Source organism: Electrona antarctica (assembly GCF_951216825.1).
Source record: "Electrona antarctica genome assembly, chromosome: 9".
Taxonomy (NCBI): Eukaryota; Metazoa; Chordata; class Actinopteri; order Myctophiformes; family Myctophidae; genus Electrona; species Electrona antarctica.
Genome location: NC_136790.1, coordinates 36,918,608 through 36,941,229, shown reverse-complemented (window position 1 = coordinate 36,941,229; position 22,622 = coordinate 36,918,608). Strand labels below are relative to the sequence as shown.

At 44.0% G+C, this 22,622-nt stretch overlaps 2 protein-coding genes across 2 annotated transcripts; both read right to left on the bottom strand.

Moving 5' to 3' along the window:
* Positions 1 to 775: 775 nt before the first annotated feature.
* On the bottom strand, positions 776 to 13,482 carry ccndbp1 (cyclin D-type binding-protein 1). The gene is made up of 11 exons (XM_079510005.1): positions 13,248 to 13,482; positions 12,728 to 12,787; positions 10,610 to 10,689; positions 9,186 to 9,267; positions 8,905 to 9,001; positions 8,151 to 8,224; positions 7,689 to 7,765; positions 7,195 to 7,454; positions 2,325 to 2,385; positions 2,097 to 2,143; positions 776 to 1,107 (listed from the first exon to the last, which is right to left on the bottom strand). Exons 1-11 carry the CDS (start codon positions 13,345 to 13,347, stop codon positions 996 to 998), a joined length of 1,050 nt encoding a protein of 349 aa, XP_079366131.1. The 5' UTR covers positions 13,348 to 13,482; the 3' UTR covers positions 776 to 995.
* A 702-nt stretch (positions 13,483 to 14,184) lies between these two features.
* pck1 (phosphoenolpyruvate carboxykinase 1 (soluble)) lies at positions 14,185 to 22,411 on the bottom strand. Its single transcript, XM_079510004.1, has 10 exons — positions 22,309 to 22,411; positions 20,653 to 20,937; positions 19,131 to 19,315; positions 18,297 to 18,500; positions 17,648 to 17,835; positions 17,345 to 17,507; positions 16,661 to 16,885; positions 16,101 to 16,232; positions 15,896 to 15,991; positions 14,185 to 15,529 (listed from the first exon to the last, which is right to left on the bottom strand). The coding sequence occupies exons 2-10, from the start codon at positions 20,874 to 20,876 to the stop codon at positions 15,072 to 15,074; spliced, it is 1,875 nt and encodes a 624-aa protein (XP_079366130.1). The 5' UTR covers positions 20,877 to 20,937; positions 22,309 to 22,411; the 3' UTR covers positions 14,185 to 15,071.
* Positions 22,412 to 22,622: the final 211 nt, after the last annotated feature.

The following is a 22,622-nucleotide window of genomic DNA, read 5'->3' as shown; positions in this document are numbered from 1 at the left end:
TTTTATATTTTTTATGGAGGGACAGACAGTAGGCTGACAGGAAATGGGGAGAGAGATGGGGGGGAAGACATGCAGTAAAGGCCGTCGGGATCGGGAGTCGAACCCGCGGCACACTGCTAGACTGGATTACCAGCCAAGGTGCCTGGACCACTGAGCCCAGGCCGTTAAACATGTTCTAACTGGTTTCTGAACCCTGAATAGAGGATGTGCATCCCTAGAGCGGGTGTGTGTGTTACTGTATCTAATGTCGTGTGAGTCAAGGTCTTAGCTCTCAGCAGATGACGTCGTACTCTTCTAAAATGGGTAATAATCGTAATAATCAGAATAGGCACATACATACACCCTATGGCATGTTTTATCAGGGTAAGCAACCTCTGCCACCAGGAGTAATTAGTAACAAAAGCTGTGCTGACAACACAAGCTAGAGGGTGGCACCATATGTTAGCAGGATGCTGGGAAGGACATGTAGCAACCAAGTAGCATCCAAATTTAACTTATCCATTCTTCAGCATGTGATGTAGTTAGGAGGTTCAAAGGGAAGGCAAGGGCCGCCCTAGCTATAAAAGCATGTTCTTCACTCCGTTAACCTCGGCAATGACCTCTGTACCTTGTGTCGACTCGCCACAGCGTCTTTTAAACCTGTGCTTCAATGAGGATTCTGGTCTACGTCTGGTTCCTGAAATCACTCCATCACAACACGCTTGTAAATAAGCATTTCTATCATTATTTCTTTCATTATTACTGAAACCTGAGTTAGGGTGTTTTATCTGAATAATTTGAGTTTTAATTTCTGCTAGAAATGATTAGACTGAAAGTCTGTAAATTAATTAGTAAGGATTTCCACATACTGTAAGTGTAAAACACTTTTATTCATATTCCTCTGCATTCCTCACATAAAAACACATTTGTACTCCTGTATTAATGCACTTGGCTTGCTTTTGCGCACACACACGACCCCCCCCCCCCACACACACACACACACACGTGCACACACGCTAGCTGTCTGGTTGTTGGATGAGGAGTCTGGTCTTCTGCAGATTGTGATCGGCAGCTCCTTCTAGGAACTCAACCCAGGTCAGCTCTGACTCTCCACACACATGACTGGACCTGAGAGAGAGAGAGATTTACGTCAGTGGTTCCCAAGGAGGGGTCCGGGGAGCCCCAGGGGTCCTTGAGGGAGGTCCCTGGAACTAAATGATAGTTTGTAACCAAAATGGACCCTTATGGGTCTGTAACTCTGAGAGTGTACAAATGTGTTTGTACATTTGTACACTCTCATGTTAAATTTACATTTATTTTACAATATAAATTGGGGGTCCCAGAGATAGAAATGTCATTAAATGGGGGTCCTTAGTCTAATGCATGTCAAACTGGGAGTCCTTGAAATTTAACGGGTTGAGAATCACGGGCCGCAAAAATCTTTCCTTATGGGGGTCCCTGGCATATATTTTCAAATGGGGGTCCGCGGGGGTAATTAGTGTCAATTTGGGGGTCCTTGACATGAAAAGGTTTGGGAACCACTGCTTTACGTGACTTGGCCAGTGACAGAGAGAGACTTACCACACATGACTGGACCTGATGTTTTCTTTTTAAGTTTGTTAAAGCTATATTCTGATACTAATCATTGCTATAGAGCGAGGTCTTCAATGATTTTCAGCGCAAGGACCTCTTAGCTGAGAGACAGATTAGGGACCACTACATATTGTATACAATTGTGTTGCGGATGAAACTCTTTCAGAGATTATACAGTACATAGATTTTTTACTAGAGTCTCCTCTTTTAGGTGGGTTAGTAATTTACAAAAACGTTTGCTGCTTCAGAAGGCATGTGTAGAAATGGCCTCAGGTCTTAGTGGATCAATAGTCATTTCTTTGTATATTTATTATTGTCAAGTTATTTGTCATATGTACAATTTGTCAAATTTAAAAAGGGAAACAAGAATGTAATTTCTATGTATACACATGCTCCAATGTTCAATGACAACACCACAATTAAATCATCAATTACTGGACAATAGTAGGCAATTAATTGCCAACTAAAATGTCATGATCGTTAACAGCCGCGTCCTGTAGGTGTAAATAATCCAGTGTCCTCACCTGGTGATGTCCAGAACCTTCTTCAACACTGATGCCACTTTAGAAGCCTGTGGAAAGAAACACGTTTTTATGAGACTGGACTTCAAACACACATCAACGTTAATGTCAGAACACAGGTTGCATAACAATGGACAACATCAAGGGTATTACGCTTGCAACTTGCATTCTTGTGCACAAACATGAACTGTGTGTGTGTGTGTGTGTGTGTGTGTGTGTGTGTTTGCGTACATTGTCCTCCACTCCACAGTAGTCCATACGAGGATACAGACTCAGTGCCAGGTCATCAACACTGAGAGAGAGAGACAGAGAGAGAGATTTACATTCATTAACCATTGAGGAAGTGAAATAATATTGTTATATATCGTTATATTGCTTTAGCATTGATCAGCTTTTCCATAAACTGTGAGCTGAGAAACAGGGCTTAGAGTAGACTGTTATCTGTTTAGATAAGGACGAGTATCCCGTCTACACTCACAGCTGGCAACAGTACGAGTGTTTTATGAGCATGAGAAACAAGTTGAATAGACTAGTCCTTACCCGTTCTGAATATATGAACAGCAAATAATGTTCAGTGTGGGTAATGTGATAGGGGGGGGGGATTGTTTACAGATGGTGTTGGGAAGTTGGGTTGGGCACAAAAGTAGGCTAATTAAACGTTTCTTTTGCAAGTAAATGCTGTAGTACAATCATAAGTACACCATTGATGTGTGATGTAAATTTGGTGGTGATATTCTGCCTATAAATGGAAGTTATTGAATATTTTCGTTCACGTTAACATGCCCCCGTCCAACTGTCAGAGCTGGCTTTCAGGTGCCTGTGCCACGGAACCCGCACGTTGGCCGCGATGCTTCCCCAAAGAAGAAGTTATGTCGACTGACGCAAGAGTAGCTGTAGTATCAGGGTCCGAGTTGTTTTCCCCGTGTGGGTCTGTTGCGCAAAAAGTGTGTCCCAGTATTAATCTGTGTCCGTCCCAACATGAATTTCACTGGTGACACTGGTCACCAGTTTTTTAGTTAGAATGTTTGGCCTGTGTAATGCAGGGCAGATTGAGGTTGGAGGACAGGGCTGTGCGGCGCTAGGTTCCGTGAGGCGGTCCGTGCGTCGTGGCGTTGTGAGGAGGCGCAGAAAGCGAGCAGCTGTCTTGCTCTATACTAAGGAAGTACTCTGACTGACTGACTGAAAGACAGCGACCGAGCGAAATAGACAGCGAGCGAGCGTCCGCTAAATTATTAGATAGATATTCAACTGTTTAATGCTTTACTTTAGACCCGGGGCTGTACCCTAGCCCTGTTTTTAGGACTCGAACTTCGGCAGGAATTTTCGAGCGAACCTTCGAACCATTAGTTTCTAATTCATTTTAAAAATAACCTTCGAGCCCTGAGCACGTAACTTTGGGAAAGTGTCATAGTAGCTTGTTTACAACTGAAACGGACTTCCTATGCCTAACTTCCTCTTCAAAATAAGAGCCACATGTAATGATTAGTCAACACTAGTTTTATTTCTAAGTCTATTTACAGGACATTAACATCACATTTGAGTTCCTTTTGAATGCCTGTCAGATTTCTCTACATAACCGTCTCAGCTGTTGGTGCGCAAATGCGCCTTGCATGCCTTTGATCTACGCGCAGAAAACATTTCGACGACGTATGCACACTGGCGCATCGGTTGTGTGCCCCCCTGATTATTAATAACCTCTAAACATGTAACATGTAAACACAACATGAACATAGTACTCTTATTATGCATATCGCATTCTCGCCAAGAAATATTTTCGAGTTAAAAAAGGGGGAAATAAATAAATAATAAAAATTAAAAAAACCAATGGTTCAAGCCCATTAATTAAGATTCGAGTGCCAACCCTAACGAGCGAAGGTTCGAGTACCAACGCCTTAAGGACGCTATTACAGTTGCTCCCTCTCTCCTCTATTCAAAACCTCACTCAAAACCCACCATTTCAGGATAGCTTTTCCCCAGCTGAGGTCTGGTTAAGATGTCCCCCCTTCTCTCGTTTATCCCTTTATCTTTTTAACCGTGCACTTGATGGATCAGATCTAGACACATATGGCTGACACACAGGAGGTGTAAGTTAAGACAGCTGTATATCCCCCATACTGTTTGGTTGTGGTAACTTGCTTAGACTGTGAGATCCCTCAAGAAGACATCAGTTATTACTTATTTACCATTAAGCCTGTAAAAACAAAGCCTTTTGTCAGGATGCAGTCAAGCAGCCCATGGGTCCGGGTGCAGATTCTATCATGGTAACTTATCTAAGAAACCTTAACAGCTGTGCTGAGAGAACTCTCTGCTCTTCTTCAGAAGAGTCTAAATATACAGTATTTGTGCTTAATCATTTGGAGATAAGAATACATCCTACCTTTTTCATTACATGTGTTAAACAATGTTCTGCATACTTCATATAGTACAGGTATTTCATTTGTCTTATTGGTAAAATATATAATGTAGTCACATGAGCCATTTTGCTAGTCCCTCCTACCCTCACAGGAACATTACATTACATTACAGTCATTTAGCAGACGCTTTTATCCAAAGCGACTTACAATAAGTGTATTCAACATAGGTAGGGAACAAAAACTACTAATCACCAGAAGTCTTTAGTGCATTTTCTGCAAAAACAAGCAACCAAGAGTATACCTAGCGCTAAGGTAAAAGTGCAATATATCAGCTACCTATTTCCTTAACCGGATGAGACAAAATAGCTAAATCAAATGAGCATGAGCTAAAACAATTAAGTGTATCGACTAAACAAGATCCAATAAACAATACAACAATAGAAAACAAACGTTCGTACAACATCCTGTGAGTAAACATTCTGATTGGCTCCCATCAGCGGAGGCTGTCTGCTAGTTCCCATGGAGGAGGGACTCTGAAGTTAGTATATACTGTAATGTGTTCACATTGAGATCTGCTCAGATGTGACTCCATAATGTCGCAGGGCCTTCTGCCCGTGGCGCTTTGTAACTGAGAGAACTCTGTTCAATAAAATGACCAGAATTCATAGACTAGGATCCTCTTGCCTGACTCCTTTCTTCCCTCATCGCCGCTGCTACAACACAGGGTCACTTAGGTACAGAATATACTTCACACTGATGTTGTATCCGTTTTGCTTTGTTTTGTCTGAATAAAGTCTGTTCCTAGTGTTCTTATGTAAAGCGCTTTGGGTATTTAGAAAAGCGCTATACCGGTATATACATTTGAGCTATTATTATTATTACAGCTTGATTACAAATGTATGCTTGTGTTCATATTTGGAAGCCTCGGTAATGTCCATAAATTAGTCATGAGACTAGAGGCCTGCAGATTGCAGCAATGCCCAAGCCGAGAGCTAAGGCATTGGCTAAATACGCGTTCACTTTAAGGGTCGGAGTTTGCCCGCCCCCCAGGGGTGGACTGGCCATAGGACGCACTGGGCATATTCCCGGTGGGCCAATAGGCGGCAGGCCACCGGGAAAGGTCCGGGCCTGCTGCCATTCTGCCAGTGCCATCATGATAATTTCACTGTACCTGTATCAGTGAGTGACAAATAAACCCTCTATCTTGAATCCTTTTGCCAGCATCATTCTTGTGAGAGCAACAAAGGGTTGTGTCTGTTGGTTTGTATCATTTATGTTCTGTAAAAGTGGTGGTATTAGGGCTTGTTTGTTAGCGGTTAGTATACCGCCCGGCGCCCGCTCCTCGACGGAGCGTGCGGTATAGTTTCTGCTATCTGTGTGCTGGTTGTGGTGAGCTGGTCTGGGCCAAATTTGTGCAAAAATGACCGGGACGAATTTTTGTCCCAGTCCAGCCCTGCCGCCGCCCTGCCCCCCACACACACTCACTACACACACACACTTTAGTATCATTGGCACAAGCACTCACTGTTTACCTTTCGTCAGAATCGGGAGTCGGGAGCGGCGCGGTACAAAGGCACAAATTAAATCCGAAATTCGGATGGCAGAAGATCCACCAAGGACAGCTCTCCTGGATTCCGATTTATGGACATTTGAAAATCCTCCTTTCAACTGCTTTACACAGTGATTATATTTTCAATCCCATAGCTGGAGCGGTGGGGCGTTGCCATAGCAACCGGAACCAATGTTAAAAGCTGCCGTGGGATTAAACCATTTTATAGACCATCCACCACCAGGTCGTGCACACACCCGGCGCAAAAATAACAAGACTACTAATCAGTGTGTATAATCCCTGTACGATCTGCATCGAGTGGACTCAGTACATAGGAATTGATTTATTGCATATACTGACTTTATTTTTTTTTATCCCACGATTTTGTAACCCATTTTTCACCCCCGTGTCAATTATCTAATGTGATCCTGGGCTCTACACACCCTCCGCCAACCTAGTCCCCATATATGGGGGACATGGGGAGAGCAACGGACTTGAACTCATGCTTCCTTCATGCCTGAGTGTCCAAGTTGCTCCTTTGCATCCGACAGCGGCAGCTAGAGGTGGGATCAAGGCAGCACTGTGTATGCCTTGATCCCGCCTCTAGCTGCCGCTGATTGGCCAGGCCGTTTGGTGGCCGGAGCATCGAGTCTGCCTGAGAGTTCCCAGATGGGAGCAGGAGGGGGGGAACCCAGTGTACTCTCTGCTGCCCCATCTGGCGGAGGTTAGGGAGTTTCCCTGGTTGGACGTAGCGCGTGGAAGGAACACGTTATTCCAACCAGTTCCTTTCCCCTCCATCAGGTGCCCCGGCTGGCCAGGGGGAGGTAGTTTAGAGACCAGGATTACTGCATGTTTTTTGTGAGGGTACCTACCCTAGGGGACACGGGGAGAACATGCAAACTCCACACAGAAGGGCCCTTTGCCAGGGCCCTCGGGTATGGGCACTGATGACACGGAGGAGGAAACACAGCGCCAGCACCCACAGCATCCCGAGCGCGAATCGAACCCAGGACCTTCTAGCTGTGAGGCGACAGCACTACCAACTGTGCCACCGTGCCCCCATATATATATACTGACTTTCAATTGTACATACATTTAGTTTTGATTGTATTGTTCCACTTTTTGCTTTGGCAATGTAAACGTATGTTTTCTCATGAATTGAATTGAAGTGTGTGCGTGCATGCTGCATGGTACCCACACAGGACTGATGTGGTTGGTGACATCAGCGAGGTCGTCCAGTTGCTCGATGTTCTGGGCGGTGGCGGCGTCACCGTTTCTCTTCACCGCCGCCGTCAGCTTCCGAAGACAGGCCGCCGACGCCTTCATCAGACCCTGGCACGGACCAATCACACGCCGGTCCTGCTCCGACCAATAGGTGTCCTGGTTATCCCGAGGCCCTGCCCCCTCCATGTCGTCGTCCATGACGTCGCCAAAGGGGTCGTTGACCTCTAGCAGAGCCTGGAGAGGAGAGGAGGAGAGAAGGAGAGGAGAGGGCACATTAGCATCGATTGGGAGCTAGTTTCAAAAAGGGGGTAAGGCTTGTTTCCATTGTAGTGACGGGGTCCTTCATATTCAATTCATAGAAAAAGCTGAGGCTTATTGGTTTCCTGTAACTGTACAGTAGTCTCTACACATTTTCAAAAATGATTCAAAAATGGCAAATATAGCGTAATTAATTTCTTTCTTACACACCTGTTCAATCTCCTCTATGGCATCTTTGACCACTCCTATGTGAGAAGACAGGACCAGCAACACTGCTGCCTTGTTATCTGGAGACACAGAGAGAGAGAGAGAGAGAGAGAGAGCGAGAGAGAGAGAGAGAGACAGTTACCTGGACTGAAGCAAGCATGAACTAAATGTTTAAAATATATATATTTTTTTTATATAATCACACCCGTGTGAAGTGAGGGTCGCTCTTATCATCATACATCATCTCATTCTGGCCAATCACAATTTGCGATTTTGCGTCCTCACTTTTGTCTTCAATGTTTACACATGCTTGTGTACACACTTTACACACACTTCAATGTTTGTGTACTGTGTTTACACAGCTGGACATAGGAGGGGCTAGCGCCCCTCAATAATATAATACAATCATTTCCGTGAAAGAATCCAATGAATAATAACATGTTCTGGTCCGTTTGATGTACTGACCTTGAGGCAGCTGCCCAAAGCGGTCACATGCTGACCACACAGTTCCTGTTGTGTTCAACTGCTCCTGAGACAGACTGGAGTACGACAGTCAGACATGCAGGCAGACAGACAGACAATTTTGAAAACAAAGTTAGCAAGTGCTTTCCAACTAGCACAATGAAAAGGGGTGAGTAAATAAAAAGCATTTTGTTCCCCCACGCGAATGCCGAATCAAGTAGCTAGTCTATTATAGTATCGCCGGTCGCGATACGATTTGGAATAAAAGATGTATACAACATATTCCATGGAGTAATTGAAGAAACTTGTCAGATTCGTCAAATGACTCATTCTTGTCATCGAGGGGAGTCATTTTGGAGGAGCGCGTTTTTGGTTTCCATGCTTGATGATGCACCGTTATGTCCACTCTGGACTGGATACGATGATGCACCATTATGTCCACTCTAGACTGGATACGATGATGCACCATTATGTCCACTCTGGACTGGATACGATGATGCACCGTTATGTCCACTCTGGACTGGATACCAAAACTGCGAAATAAGTTGATCCCAGTCTGGGGTGAGTCTCAGTGTGTGTGTGTGTGTGTGTGTGTGTGTGTGTGTGTGTGTGTGTGTGTGTGTGTGTGTGTGTGTGTGTGTGTGTGTGTGTGTGTGTGTGTGTGTGTGTGTGTGTGTGTGTGTGTGTGTGTGTGTGTGTGTGTGTGTGTGTGTGTGTGTGTGTGTGTGTGTGTGTGTGTGCGCGCGCACGCGTGTACCTCTGTAGGGGTGAACTCAGGATGACCTCTACTAGCTGTATGACTCCCCGCAATACGTTTACTGTGGCGTTTCTGATCGCTCGTCGCAGACTACTACCTGAAATAGGGAGAGAGATGGGGGGTGACACGCGGCAAAGGTCGTCGGGATCAGGAGTCAAACCCGCGACACACTGGTGCCCAGACGGCTACGCCAGCTGCCCGGTTTCGTAGAATCAACTTAAAGTGTGACAAACACTGGATTGTACAGCTAGACAGATAATTATACAAAGCTGTTACCGTACCTTGACTTTTGGGAAGCCAATAGTAAACAGTAGACAAAGTTAGAATGCTCTTCTGCATGGACTCGGACAACTTCTCACCATCCTGGAGCGAGGGACAGGTGGTAGGAGAGAGTGATGGATGGAGGGGGGGGATGAGGGAGGATGGAGGGGATGAGGGAGGTAGAGAGAATGAAAACAAGGGATATCGGACATTTAATACTAAGCATAATCACTCGTTGCTAAACTCAATGCTCTAGTACTGTACAATGGTATCATCAAGCCAAATCAATGACCGAACTACCGATTGATCAATCAGCTGCCAGCCCAGAGATGCCCAGAAATTGTATTGGATCATTTAAAGAGGGAGTGCCACAATTTTTGTATTTTTCCAGTTTTTCATGTGTCTATGAGGTGACAGTACTTCATTAGACACACTGGAGTCGTTTTTATGTGCAATGTTGTATTAACTTTGTATTTAGGGTTTCTTCCTGGAGGCTGAACCCTTGACAGTCAAACGGGCCAATGAAATAAACGGTAATATAGTGACATCACACTATCAGCCCCTCCCCTAACAACTCCCTTTATCATACAACTACAGCTGTGGGTGCGGCTTCAGTTCAGGTGGATCACCACCCATCACCACCCACCAGGCAAACCAGGCATACTTAATTAACTGGTGGGCGTGTCCACATAAAAGCATGATTTTAACAAATACTGTACACTTTTTGGAAAAAGTTATAATAACTGATGATCAAATTTTAGGGTGGAAATAAATCATGGCACTCCATCTTTAACTTTTATTACTAACTGCAATCACAAATGACATTTAAACTACTAGACCTGTGCCTGTCGGCTACCGGCCTATAGCACCCGTTTTAACCATAGATATATAAGAAAGCTAGATGGCTCACCCGCGCTCTGGCCAATGGAGAGCGACGTTGCTATGTGGCGGCCATCTTACCTCGGGGCCACATAACATTGTGTCTATGGGGCATGTACTTTTAAATAACCACAACTTGCTCAATTTTCAACCTATTTTCAAACGGTTTGGTTTGTTATAAACGTCAGAGACGGCTGCATCCTTATATGCTTTTATACGACGGTCATATAAAAAAAACAAAATTAAGCAGATAAGCGTTCTGAATCATAGCCACGTTGACGTTTGTAATAAACCAACCCATTTGAGTGAGTTATGACTGTTTTTGTTTGAGCTGCCATTGAACATACTGTACTGTAGCCCCGAAGTAAGATGGCCGCCAGGTGAACTACGTCAGAGATTCCAGCCTTGAGCCATCTAGCCTTTATATACATATATGGTTTTAACTACCTACAATTTACAATTCAGGCATTTAGAGACACACATAACCAGAGCGACTTACAGTAAGTAGTAGCACTACTACTACTACTACTACTACTATAATAATAATGCTCTAATTGCTCTTGACCTCTTGTGATGGCACTGGGGGTTTGGAGAAGGCCAGGCTGAGTTTAGTAGCTTCCTGGGACACAGTCTTCACTGCCTGGTCTGACAACAGAAGAGACATTTACTTTGATGTACAATTGTACATGAAGACATAAAGGACGGCCCACAAGGTCAGCCCACATTACGGAAAATTACAACATAGAAACACACATCTCATTTCCCTCGTTCCAGGGAGGGAAAGGAGATGTGGGGCAAAAGAGAGGACGTGAGGGAACAACACACGCTTATGAGGTAATGTCAATGATGAGACAATGATAAAAACATAAACCCTATATACTTTGCTGTTGACCAAATAGCAAACATTGCAGATCTACAGCTCATCGAAATGCACTGTGAGCTTTTTGTCACTTTTGAAGGTTTTAGTAAATGTTTAAATGTATTTATTTTTGGACAGTTTTCACCTATAATGACAGGCCCAAAATAGAGGTTGAATGTGGTTTATCCATTACACTTGGGAAAGCATCTGTGTCATTTTAGATTTCAAACCACTTCAACCACATTTTATACTTTGGCTATTCAAAAATAGCAGATATACAAGCTCACAGCGTGCCACGCTATGCGCTTGTAGATCTGATCTTGAATTTTGTATTCATAAACTGTCAGGATTTAGAAGATATTTGTAGAATCGGTCCCAGGCAGTGGTGTCATGCTCGTAGAACGCAGTACCACGCCGTGGTACCAGTCATTTTTTGACGTGTACGCGCAGGGACGGAACAAAACTGTGCATGTGCGTGCACGCTTAATCAACCTCACGTCACCAGACTGTCCAAGACGCACAAAGTACCCAGTGGTCTAGGTTTACTGGCGCGCCCCTCCCCTATTTTCACAAGTACCGTGCCGAATCAAATGGATACTACTTTGCATAACAACAGGACAGCTTTAACTGTTTATACCTGAGCGCACGGTAAGCATGCACACTTAAAGCAGTAGGCTATGGCTCCAGTAGGCTACTGCTGCTGCTGTGTGGTGTTCTGCACACAAGAAGAATGCCTCCTCCTCCAGAACAGATTCATTCGTCCAAAGCAAACTTTTTAGTTTTGCTAGTGTGCAGTAAAGTCTGACTATTTTAAGTCTACTTTTGTGTTTGTGTCTAAAACTCTCATACACTATTTAACAATAGGCTTAGGCTATATCAGCTGTTCTGTGTGCTCTGCGACGCGCACACGCACGCACGTGCACGTGACGTCATTAAAACGCCACTGGTACTAGCAGTAAAAAAAAAACACCATGACACCACTGGTCCAAGGTCTTAATGTTTTGATAAATAAGCCACTGTAAGTAATGATTGATCTAGACCTAGAATGCCTGTGATCATTTAATTAACTTCGTAAATTTTCATGTATCATAGGCATAGAACGGTCGCTACTGTCCCTGGTTGAATTCAATTGTGTGCGGCCTGAATGTGATAAATGCTCCGTTTGTACTCACCCATTAAATAATTCCAAAAACGTGGAGTGAAATATGGTCCTCTAGTTTTATATCCATGTGAAAGTTCTGGCACAAAACGTGTATTTAGTAAATTATCTCCACTTTTTCAAGAGATGCACACGGACGTCTTTCTCTTCGGGCGAGGGGGGACTGGAATGATCGATGAACTGATTTTAGACGTCATCACCAATTGACAAGGGAAACACAAAAGTTTGGGTCACACAATTGGCAGGTGCCTTGCGATAGGTGCTGGGTAATTAATCACACCACCTGCCAATTGTGTGACCCAAACTTTTGTGTTTCCCTTGTCAATTGGTGATGAAGTCTAAAATCAGTTCATCGATCATTCCAGTCCCCCCTCGCCCGGAGAGAAAGACGATTTACTAAATACACGTTTTGTGCCAGAACTTTCACATGGATATAAAACTAGAGGACCATATTTCACTCCACGTTTTTGGAATTATTTAATGGGTGAGTACAAACGGAGCATTTATCACATTCAGGCCGCACACAATTGAATTCAACCAGGGACAGTAGCGACCGTTCTATGCCTATGATACATGAAAATTTACGAAGTTAATTAAATGATCACAGGCATTCTAGGTCTATGATTGATCATGCTCAATGAGAATGAACAGGAAAACAACTCAACTCAGCGTATCCCAGAAGTTGGAGAGGTTGAACGCTCCGTCAGACTCGTTGGACTCGCCATCTGTGGACAAAAATACACAGACAACCAAAACATTATAATTATTATTATTATGAGAACCACAGAGTCTGAACAACACTGTAATGTGTTTACAAAGACCACCATGTCATTATATCCTGCTATGGAAGAACTAATATATACAAGACAACTAAGACAGACAGACAGAGAGAGGAAGACCGACAAGACTTGATATAGACAGACAGATTTGATTCAGGACCATTTGACAGTTACTATACTGCTAAAGGTCCTTTAGCAGTCTAGTAACTGTCAAATGGTTTAGTAAAGGTTACCAACTACCGCCGAAATGAATGCATATATTTATTAGTTTGTTTGTCTGTTTATGGACAGACACACATTTCAGGCCCTCTTAAAAACTAAAAACTGTATAGAGCTAGTTAGCAGATTTGCGTTAGCATTAGCATGCATGTGAACGCCATGCTGTTTGTGACTAAACGTGTCCTACCTCTGACCGTGTCTCTGACACACTGGATGGAGTTGAGCAGGTTCCTCAGAGGAACGCGAACATCTCCACGACTATTATCACCATTATTAGCACCACTCATCCTCACGCTAAAACATTAACACACGAGAGGAGACGTCTGGTGGACGTGCGTGTTGTTGTTGTGGAACGTTGCATTGGGGACCGTTGCAGTTGTTACACCACATCTAGTCGGAAGGAAATTAAAGCGACACGTAGAATTTTCTTTTTTACTGCAACTCTGCAACTGCACTACACTGCTGCCATCTTGTGGAAGAACCGAGGCACTGGAATTTGTAACAGGTTTAAGAAAGCTGCATGCCACTGATTCTTCATTCTTCTAAAAAAAATCACACCGTGTGAAGTGAGTGGAGCAACTCCGTGTGGGGGTTCCAGACCCACAGGAACGCACCCAGGGTGCCGGCCCGGTTCCGGCGAGCCGCCCCGCGTCCGAAACGGTAGAGAAATGACAGAGCTACCATGTGAGCTACTTTCCTTATCCGTGTTTTGATTTCTGTGTACAGTTGTACACTCTCAGCTATACAGTGACTGATTGCTGATGTATTTCACGTACATTTGTTGGATACATCCTTAGAAATCAGACTTTTCAAACCACCTATGTTAAAATCGGATCCACAAAAATCTGTTTCTATGTGGTTTTGATATTATTCACCTTCAGACTGCTCCAACGACATCGATGGAGTGCCATCATTTTATTCTTATAATGTATTTCAATTACTCATACTATCATGGCATGTGTAATAATGGCACACACATACGCACGCACGTGCACAAACACACAACACACACGCACGCACGCATGCACGCACGCACACACACACACACACACGCACACACACACACACACACACACACACACACACACACCACAGACAATGGCAATGACAAAAATAGTCAAAAATACATTTAAATAAAGTTTATTCTTGTTGTTTCCCCTCTTTGGAGATTTGGAGAACTATACAGAAACATGAAATAAAACGATACAATATAAAAATAAATTAACATAAAATAATAACAAAAACAGTAAAGAAAAACCAAAAATGTTCCAGATTCAACATTTGAACCCAGATCCCCTTGGCATTATTATTTCTCTGACAACCATATAAATCCATATAGTTGTGATAGAAATACTGTGCGTTTCAATAATTTATATTTTAAATAGCAGCAGGCTTGAGGTCTGAACTGTGAAGCAACGCATTGGAACAATAACTAAGAAAAGAGATACATAAATCATCTGGAGAATGTCCAGTAGGTTAGAGAAACATGTCACTGACTGCTGTCTGTTTGAATCAGTGACTCATAGAAGTCCCTTTACTAAACTAACTACAATAAAACACCATCAGAGAAACCAAAATATTGTTCTCTCTCAGTGAAATTGAAATATTGAATTGCCACAATGAATGTTTGAAAGAATTGAAAAATAGAGCCCTTTTGTCAAAAACAAACAAACAAACAAACAAACAAAACAAAAACATATTCTACAATTATCAATATTGAATTCCATCTAGAACTTTTAACATTTTATTCTAGAATCATTAACTATTTCCACTCTGGCAACCACTATTGGTTTTGTCATTGCAGGCATTTTCTTTTTTAATTATATATATTATCTTGTAGCTTGCATATCAGCTATTTTTTGGAACCAATGGATTTGGTTCCATTTGCACACTCTCAGAGTTATGGGAGTCTGTGGCCCTAATGCAAACCATTAGGGCCTTGAAATTAAAACATTTGAGAAACAATGTCCTTGTCCTATTACTCCATGTATCTTCCCCTTAACCTCTCTCTCTACATCTGGTTGACCCTGTGCTCCAGTAGGTCCAGCTGTCTGGCCACCTCGCAGGGCAGGTCGTCGTTGACCTGGGTGTCGAAGAACCTCCTCACGTCCTCCACCTCCCTCTGCCAGAACTCCTTGTCCAGTGAGAACAGCTGCTCCAGGTCCACGGTGTCCCTCATGCCCTCGAGGTTCAGGGACTGGGCGGAGGGCAGGTAACCCACAGTGGAGGGCATGGCGCCGGTCTCGCCGCTCACCCTGCGGAACATCCAGTCCAGCACGCGGATGTTGTCGCCAAAGCCAGGCCACAGGAAGCCGGCGGTGGGGCTCTTGCGGAACCAGTTGACGTGGAAGATCTTTGGCAGCTTGGCGTTGGGCCGCTCGGCCATGCTGAGCCAGTGAGAGAGGTAGTGGCCGAAGTTGTATCCGAAGAACGGGCGCATGGCGAAGGGGTCGTGCATGATGACCTTGCCTGGAAGGAAAGGAGGTAGAGAGGTTGTTAATACTGAGATATCTTTGACACTTTTGACTATATTTCCATAGATTATAGATTGTTGACATGAGTGTTTCTGAATTTAGCTTCGAATCTGAATTCAAGATGCAATAGTATCTCGTGACTCAATGTTTTGTTCCTAACACAGCAAACAAATTCCATTCCATTGTAAGTAAAATAGAGAGACAGACTTTTGGCTCACACGATTTTTAATGCTTCCACCTAACGGTGGTCCGCTGTTATGTGGAAGTAGCATTTGAAGTTGCCTGGCTTCAGAGACTAGTAAACAAGTACTAAGTAAACTGACTGATGGCAAATAATGTCAGACTAGAGTCAGGTACTGACCTTGGTATTCTGCTGCTGCAGTGGCTTCAGATCTCATTGCTGCTCCCACAAACACTCCATGCTGCCAGCTGAAGGCTTCATACACCAGAGGAACACCTGGACACACACACATACACACACATAAGGACCTGAGAATAAGCTGCTATGTTCCACACCTTCAAATGTGTCCTATGTTATTCCATTCTATTGTCTTGTCTCTGCTCACCCTCAGGCCTGCGGCCTCCAAAGATGATGGCCTCGATGGGGACGCCCTCAGGGGACTCCCACAGGGGGTCAATGATGGGACACTGGCCAGCGGGGGTGCAGAACCGAGAGTTGGGGTGGGCACTGGGCTCACCTGGAGGAGAGAGAGAGAGAGAGAGAGAGAGAGAGAGAGAGAGAGAGAGAGAGAGAGAGAGAGAGAGAGAGAGAGAGAGAGAGAGAGAGAGAGAGAGAGAGAGAGAGAGAGAGAGAGAGAGAGAGAGAGAGAGAGAGAGAGAGAGAGAGAGAGAGAGTGAGAAGCCTTGTGAAATAATCAGCTATAATTCACTCTATTGACAGGTACACTAATAGAATGAAGCATTCAGTAATACCATAGTTTGTTTATTCATTATTATTTTTTTCTTTCTTTCTTTTTTTAATCATTCGAATGTATCATGATCACATGATCACTTTTTAACCTGATGTCCCTATTTTGGGCATTTAGGCGTGTGATTATGTGTACAATGTATTACATGTCTAAAATATTAAACGGTGACTGTGGTTAAGATTGACAGGTGGACCTACCATCCTCAGCGCTCCAGGGCTTGTTCTTCCAGGAAGTGACGGTGACTCCCTCGGGCAGTGATTGGTCCATTCCCTCCCAATACACGCCCCCGTCGCTGGTCTCAGCCACGTTGGTGAATACCGTGTTCTTGACGATGGTCTCCATGGCGTTGGGGTTGGTCTTGGCCGAGGTGCCTGGGGCGACGCCGAAAAAGCCGTTCTCTGGGTTGATGGCCCGCAGGTTGCCTAGCAACAGAAACAAGGAGAAGGGGAACAAGAGATGAGGTTAATTTATTATTTTGCGCTTGTTTGGATTTCTGTGTATTTATTGTTTTATCAATATTATCTTGTTTTATCTATCTTGTTTTTGCCTCAAAGCCAATGGACAGCAAAAGCCCACTTTAAAATCTCAAAAGCGTTCAGCCATGTGGCTGACATGTTGAGTGATCCGATGGGTGGTCCCCGTGACCGCTTCCATTTTCAGAGAATTATTTATTTTAATGATCAAGTTCCAATTTATCGCCATCACATTGAAAACTCATTTTCAAGTCATGATTTATTCCTTTTTTTCCCCTTACATACATACATTCTTTATATTAATAAATAAATGAAATCGTAGTGTTTGTCAATTATTTGGAGGTCCACTTGCAATTTCCTCACGGCCCAACCAGTGAATCGCCGGTCTAATCGTTAAAAAATCCTCACCTTGGTCGTCAAACTTCATCCACGCGATGTCGTCCCCCACACACTCCACCTTCCAGCCGGGCAGGGTGGGGCACAGCATGGCCAGGTTGGTCTTCCCACACGCACTGGGGAACGCCGCTGCCATGTACTTCTTTACACCGGCTGGGTTGGTGACTCCCAGGATCTGAGACAGAGAGAGAGAGAGTGATATGTTAACATTGTATTAATATGCTGATGGATGAATGGATGCATAGATTAATGAGGGAAGGCAGATACTCCTGGATATAGATACAGATAGACAGACTGTACTGAGACAAGTCCTACCAGCATGTGTTCGGCCAGCCAGCCTTCCTCTTTGGCGATGCGCGAGGCGATGCGCAGAGCGAAGCATTTCTTCCCCAGCAGGGAGTTTCCTCCGTAGCCGCTGCCAAACGACACGATCTGCCGGCGGTCTGGGATGTGAGCGATCAGAGTCAGATCAGGATTACACGGCCAGTTGTTCACCAGAGGCTCTGTGGAGAGAGAGAGAGACATGGGGGTCAGAACAACTCATCAGTTCATAGAATCTTTATTATTCTCAAAGTGGGGTCCTTGGGGAGATATCAGGGGGTCCCCAGCTACACTAGTTAATATAGCATCACAATCATTTTAACCACTTTAACAATATTTTATATATGCAAAAATAGCAGATATAAAAGCTTGTGCTATTTTTGATTTTTTTGAAAATCATGATTTATTTTGCAAATCTTTGAATATAAACGTTTTTAAAGCAAAACAATACTCAAATATTTGCTTCTGGAGGTCCCTGGCACAACATATTTTTGAGATGGGGGTCTGCAGCCAAATACAGTCACTACCTCAGTCTGAAACAACTAATACAAATACATAAGTGCTATCATTGTGTCCGGCAGGCATTGAACAACGGTTTGAAAGAGACAGAGACAGAGACAGAATTCAGGCGGCCTTAGCTTACTATTGAGAGGCAGTGGGCATCCCACAGAGTGCAGACAGCGGACGAACTCCCCGCTTCCCAGAGCGCTGAGGACGGCCTTCCCCATGCGTGTCATGACCCGCATGCTGGCCACAACGTACGGAGAGTCTGTCAGCTCCACACCGATCTTAGAGAGAGGAGAACCCACCGGACCCATGCTGTAGGGAATCACGTACATGGTGCGACCTGAGAAAGACAGAGAGAGAGTTACAGAGAGAGATAACAACTTGATGTCCCTTGATGGTGCTGTATGTGATCTTTGCGGTATAAAATACAAATACAAAAAATGTATACATTAAAGCTCTATAATCTGATAGTAATCGTTGATTTGTTCAGGGCCTTTGTTCAGGCCATCATCTTCCAATTCCAATTTGTCTGCTCATTTATTTGTGTCATCACTTCCAATTTCACTTGTTTTTCCTGTATCCTGATTCCTGTATGAGTTCTCTCTCCTTATTGGACAAAATTGGTGTCCGGATAATGTGCTATTATTATGTCATACTGTGCCCAATTAGACATAAGTGCACAACCTATACAAAACCACAGAAGAGAGGACCAAACTAGGTAATCTGATGAAGGTCTCAGGAACGAAATATTGTATTTTCCCAATAAAGAATCTCAGATTTCTTTGCATTTGATGACACTGTACGAGAGTTTCTATTTATGCGCATATGTACATGCCCGAAATAGGGATGCCATGTACAAAGTGGTTAAACCAATAAACAATAGATTTCTAGAAATTCAACTGACAAAAGAAAGCATAGAATGAACTTCAGCGTGAAGACAGGATGTATCTGCATCAGTCAGTCTTCTTACCACGCATGCACCCGGGGAACCGTTCCGTCATGGCTTTGTCAAACTCCTCCTGGGACATCCAGCGACCCAGCTGACTGACTCCGCCCCCTCGGGGGAGGGGCACGGTGTCCCTCTGGTCCTGGGTGACGATAACCGTTTTACTCTCCACCCGCGCCACGTCCCTGGGGTCTGTCCTCGCCAACCAACTGGAGGAGAGGAGACGAGTAGTTAAGGCAGGGGTGATGGGCAACTTTGATGATGGGAGAGGGCCACTATATTTCCACACTCACTCCAGAAGGTCACATTGCATATTATGCTGTCAGGCAGAAACCTCCATATTTTAACTTTTTTGGTAATAAATACCCTACTTTGTCATTCCATGTCACACAAAAGTAGCAAAAAATAGCTCATCTGCAAGCTCAAATCCTCATCAGAGCTTGTAGAATGTAGATCTTATATTTTCAAATTGGAATCCTGAAAAGTGTCATTTTTATTTCATTTCAAATGCATTTAGTTATGTTAACTTTATGAACTATATAACCCGTATATAAAAGCCCATCCAACCCACGGTTCTCCCTCTGTTCTCGCTTTCGTCATCCCTCCCCTCCACCCTAATTCTCATCCTATACTCCCTCTCTAACCTCTCCTTTTTTACAGGTCCCAAAGGGGGGTTCGTCGTGCCCGGGAGCCACGGCGGATCCCCGAAGCCTCCCCACCTCGGCTTAAATTACCCGATGACCAGCTGAATGGCCAGATGACCCGTCGTGGGTCATCTTCATTTCTGTTCATTATTCGTTTCGTTAATCGTTTCATGCATTCTTATTTTTGTTAATAAATGTTGTTAAACTTCTTAATTTGGTGGCGTGAAGTGAAGCATGCCAGTTGCCAAATAAAGGGCAGGGGGAGAGAAAAGGAAGGGAGGGAGGTGTGCTCATTTAATGTGTAATTATATTTTCATATAACACATTTCTTTTTAATAATGTGTGTATAGTGAAAACACGCTGTTCCCTTGCTGCAGACATTACATAAGTGTACCGTATCATTCAGAACCAGCCCAACCACTAATCATGACCTTTGCAGGTATGTTGTTTTTGTGGTTGGGATACATTCTTTTGACCTGCTGACTGGGTATAGCTTTTGAAACAATGTTGGTTCCAAATAATAATTATGCAATATACCCAACCTTTTCTTTCCATTTTCTACTACTACTGTATATGCAGATAACATTTGCATTACTGTACATTGGCATGACTTTGACTTTGGGCTCATGGCTCTCTTCTATTCTATCCTACAGTGTCCCTATTATATACTGCATGGACATGTCAGAAAGGTTGAACATTTGGTGAAAATAGCAGATCCACAAGCTCACAACGCAACGTACGTATCACAAATCTGTGTACTGTAGGGAATAAAAGGAGGGAGCCAATAATGATAGACCCCTGGGGGACATCGGTCAAGTATAGTTTAAGTGCTTAATTCTATCCGGTTCTGGTTATTTATGCTTCATTTTATTCGATTGTCTATTGATTGTCTATCATCTTACCAGTTCTCATATTTGCGTAGCTTCTTGATCATGCCCTGCTCTTCCAGCTGGGCCAGGATGGCTTGGTTCTCTTCCTCGGAGCCGTCACAGATGTGCAGGAAATCGGGCTGACACAGCACCATGTTGGCCTCCACAAAGTCCCTGACGGCCGTGCTCAGGGAGCCCAGGTCCCCCTGCACCACCTTGGGACCACTCTGGTTCTGAGACTGCAGCTGGGGAGGCATTCTGGAGCTATATGGAGAGTATGTGTGTGAAAGAGGAGTGGAGAGCTTGGAGTGGATAAAACTGGAGGTGGCCGGAATTAGGAGGGTTTTAGAAAGGGGGCAAAGAAAGGAAAGGAGGACAGGAGAGAGAATTGGATGAGATAGAGATCATAAGAGATGGGAGGGAAAACAAAAACTTTAGGTTAGTCAGTTGTTCTCAAACTTTTTAATTTCAAGGACTCACATTAACAGCTTATGATGTTTCATCATGGATGATGAAATAACATCCCTGCATGCACAGAGCATTCATCTAATACATTTTATTCCAATTTAATTCTGAGAGACTAATGTGAATGCATTATTCTCCCTCAAAAAAGGCTAGGCTGGGCCTGGGCCGTGGCTCAGCGGTCCAGTCTGGCAGTGTGCCACGGATTCGACTCCCGATCCCGACGGCCTTTACTGCATGTCACCCCCCCCATCTCTCTCCCCATTTCCTGTCAGCCTACTCTGTCCCTCCATAAAATATAAAATAAAGTCAAAAGCCACAAAAAAAAAAAAAAAATTAAAAAAGGCTAGGCTGCAAGGGTGACATTTCTGCTTCCATCTCACCCTGTCCTCTGCCTCCTCTTCTCTCACACCAACTAACTTCATGTCCACCTTCACTACCTCCTGCCTGGCAGTTCCAATCTCAACATCCTTCTATGGATATACTCACTATCCCTCCTCTGTACTGTATGTCCAAACCATCTCCGGTGGTCTTTTAGATGCATCTCAGTCTGGCCTCTCTGGCTTTATCTCCAAAACATCTGACATGCGCTGTCCCTCCTGATCCTATCCATCCTTGTTACTCCCAGAGATAACCTCAACATTTTAGTCTCTGCTACCTCCAGCTCTACTTCATGTATTTTCCTCAGTGCCACTGTTTCTAACAACATAGCTGGTCTCACCACCGTCTTGCAAGCAGGTTGGAATTGGTGGAGAAAAGTGTCAGGTGTGATGATGCTGATACTTTCCTGTCACACACACACACACCTGACACTTTTATCCACCCATTCCAACCTGCTTGCACTCGTTTCTTCACCTCTTTTCCACACTCTCCATTGCTCTGAAATGTTGACCCTACTCTACTCCCTGCCTCACTGTTCCACTTCTTGGGTTCCTCTCATTCACACACATTCTGTCTTGCTGAGGCTATATATAACCTTCACCTATAGCCTATATTCCTCTACCTGGTCACTGCTCTGCCTCTCACTAAAACTGTATGAATACAATATAATATAGCATATACCATATAGCCTATATAGAATCACTGATCAGAGAACCACCAACTTGTCAATTTCTCAACCTCGCATCTTTAAGAACAGAACAATAAAACATAATAGCAAGTGCAACCGAAATAGACTAGCCTACATCAGTAAATAAATAATAAATACACAACTAAACAAATAATTACCTTGTTATTGTTTGAGCGGCGGAGTAGTAGCCTATTAAAACCTCATCGGTCGAGGTCCTTTATTTGCTTCTTTTTTTTAAGGATTATTCAAGCTGCTTGTTGCTTGAGTTGGGATGCAAAGAAGAGCTCTGACGGTCGCTGCTTTTATGCACTGGATGTCCCCCTGAGGAGGAGGAGGTTGGGGGGGAGGCACTCCACGGCCGCGCACTCTTCGTGTGACGTGTACACTCCTCCTGGGTCAGGCTGGGTGTTATTTGCATGAACGTACTCGTAGGCCTATGAAGAAAAAAACAACAACACGCGCATATCGCATT

Coding starts and splice junctions, on each gene's coding strand:
- ccndbp1 (XM_079510005.1), bottom strand. CDS start 13,347: ATGAGTGGTGCTAATAATGGTGATAATAGTCGTGGAGATGTTCGCGTT. Junction 12,788..13,247: donor TGTCAGAGACACGGTCAGAG/GTAGGACACGTT, acceptor TTTTGTCCACAG/ATGGCGAGTCCAACGAGTCT. Junction 7,455..7,688: donor CCATAGAGGAGATTGAACAG/GTGTGTAAGAAA, acceptor TCTCCTCTCCAG/GCTCTGCTAGAGGTCAACGA.
- pck1 (XM_079510004.1), bottom strand. CDS start 20,876: ATGCCTCCCCAGCTGCAGTCTCAGAACCAGAGTGGTCCCAAGGTGGTG. Junction 17,836..18,296: donor ATGCCCACTGCCTCTCAATA/GTAAGCTAAGGC, acceptor CTCTCTCCACAG/AGCCTCTGGTGAACAACTGG. Junction 16,233..16,660: donor GCCCTGGAGCGCTGAGGATG/GTAGGTCCACCT, acceptor TCTCTCCTCCAG/GTGAGCCCAGTGCCCACCCC.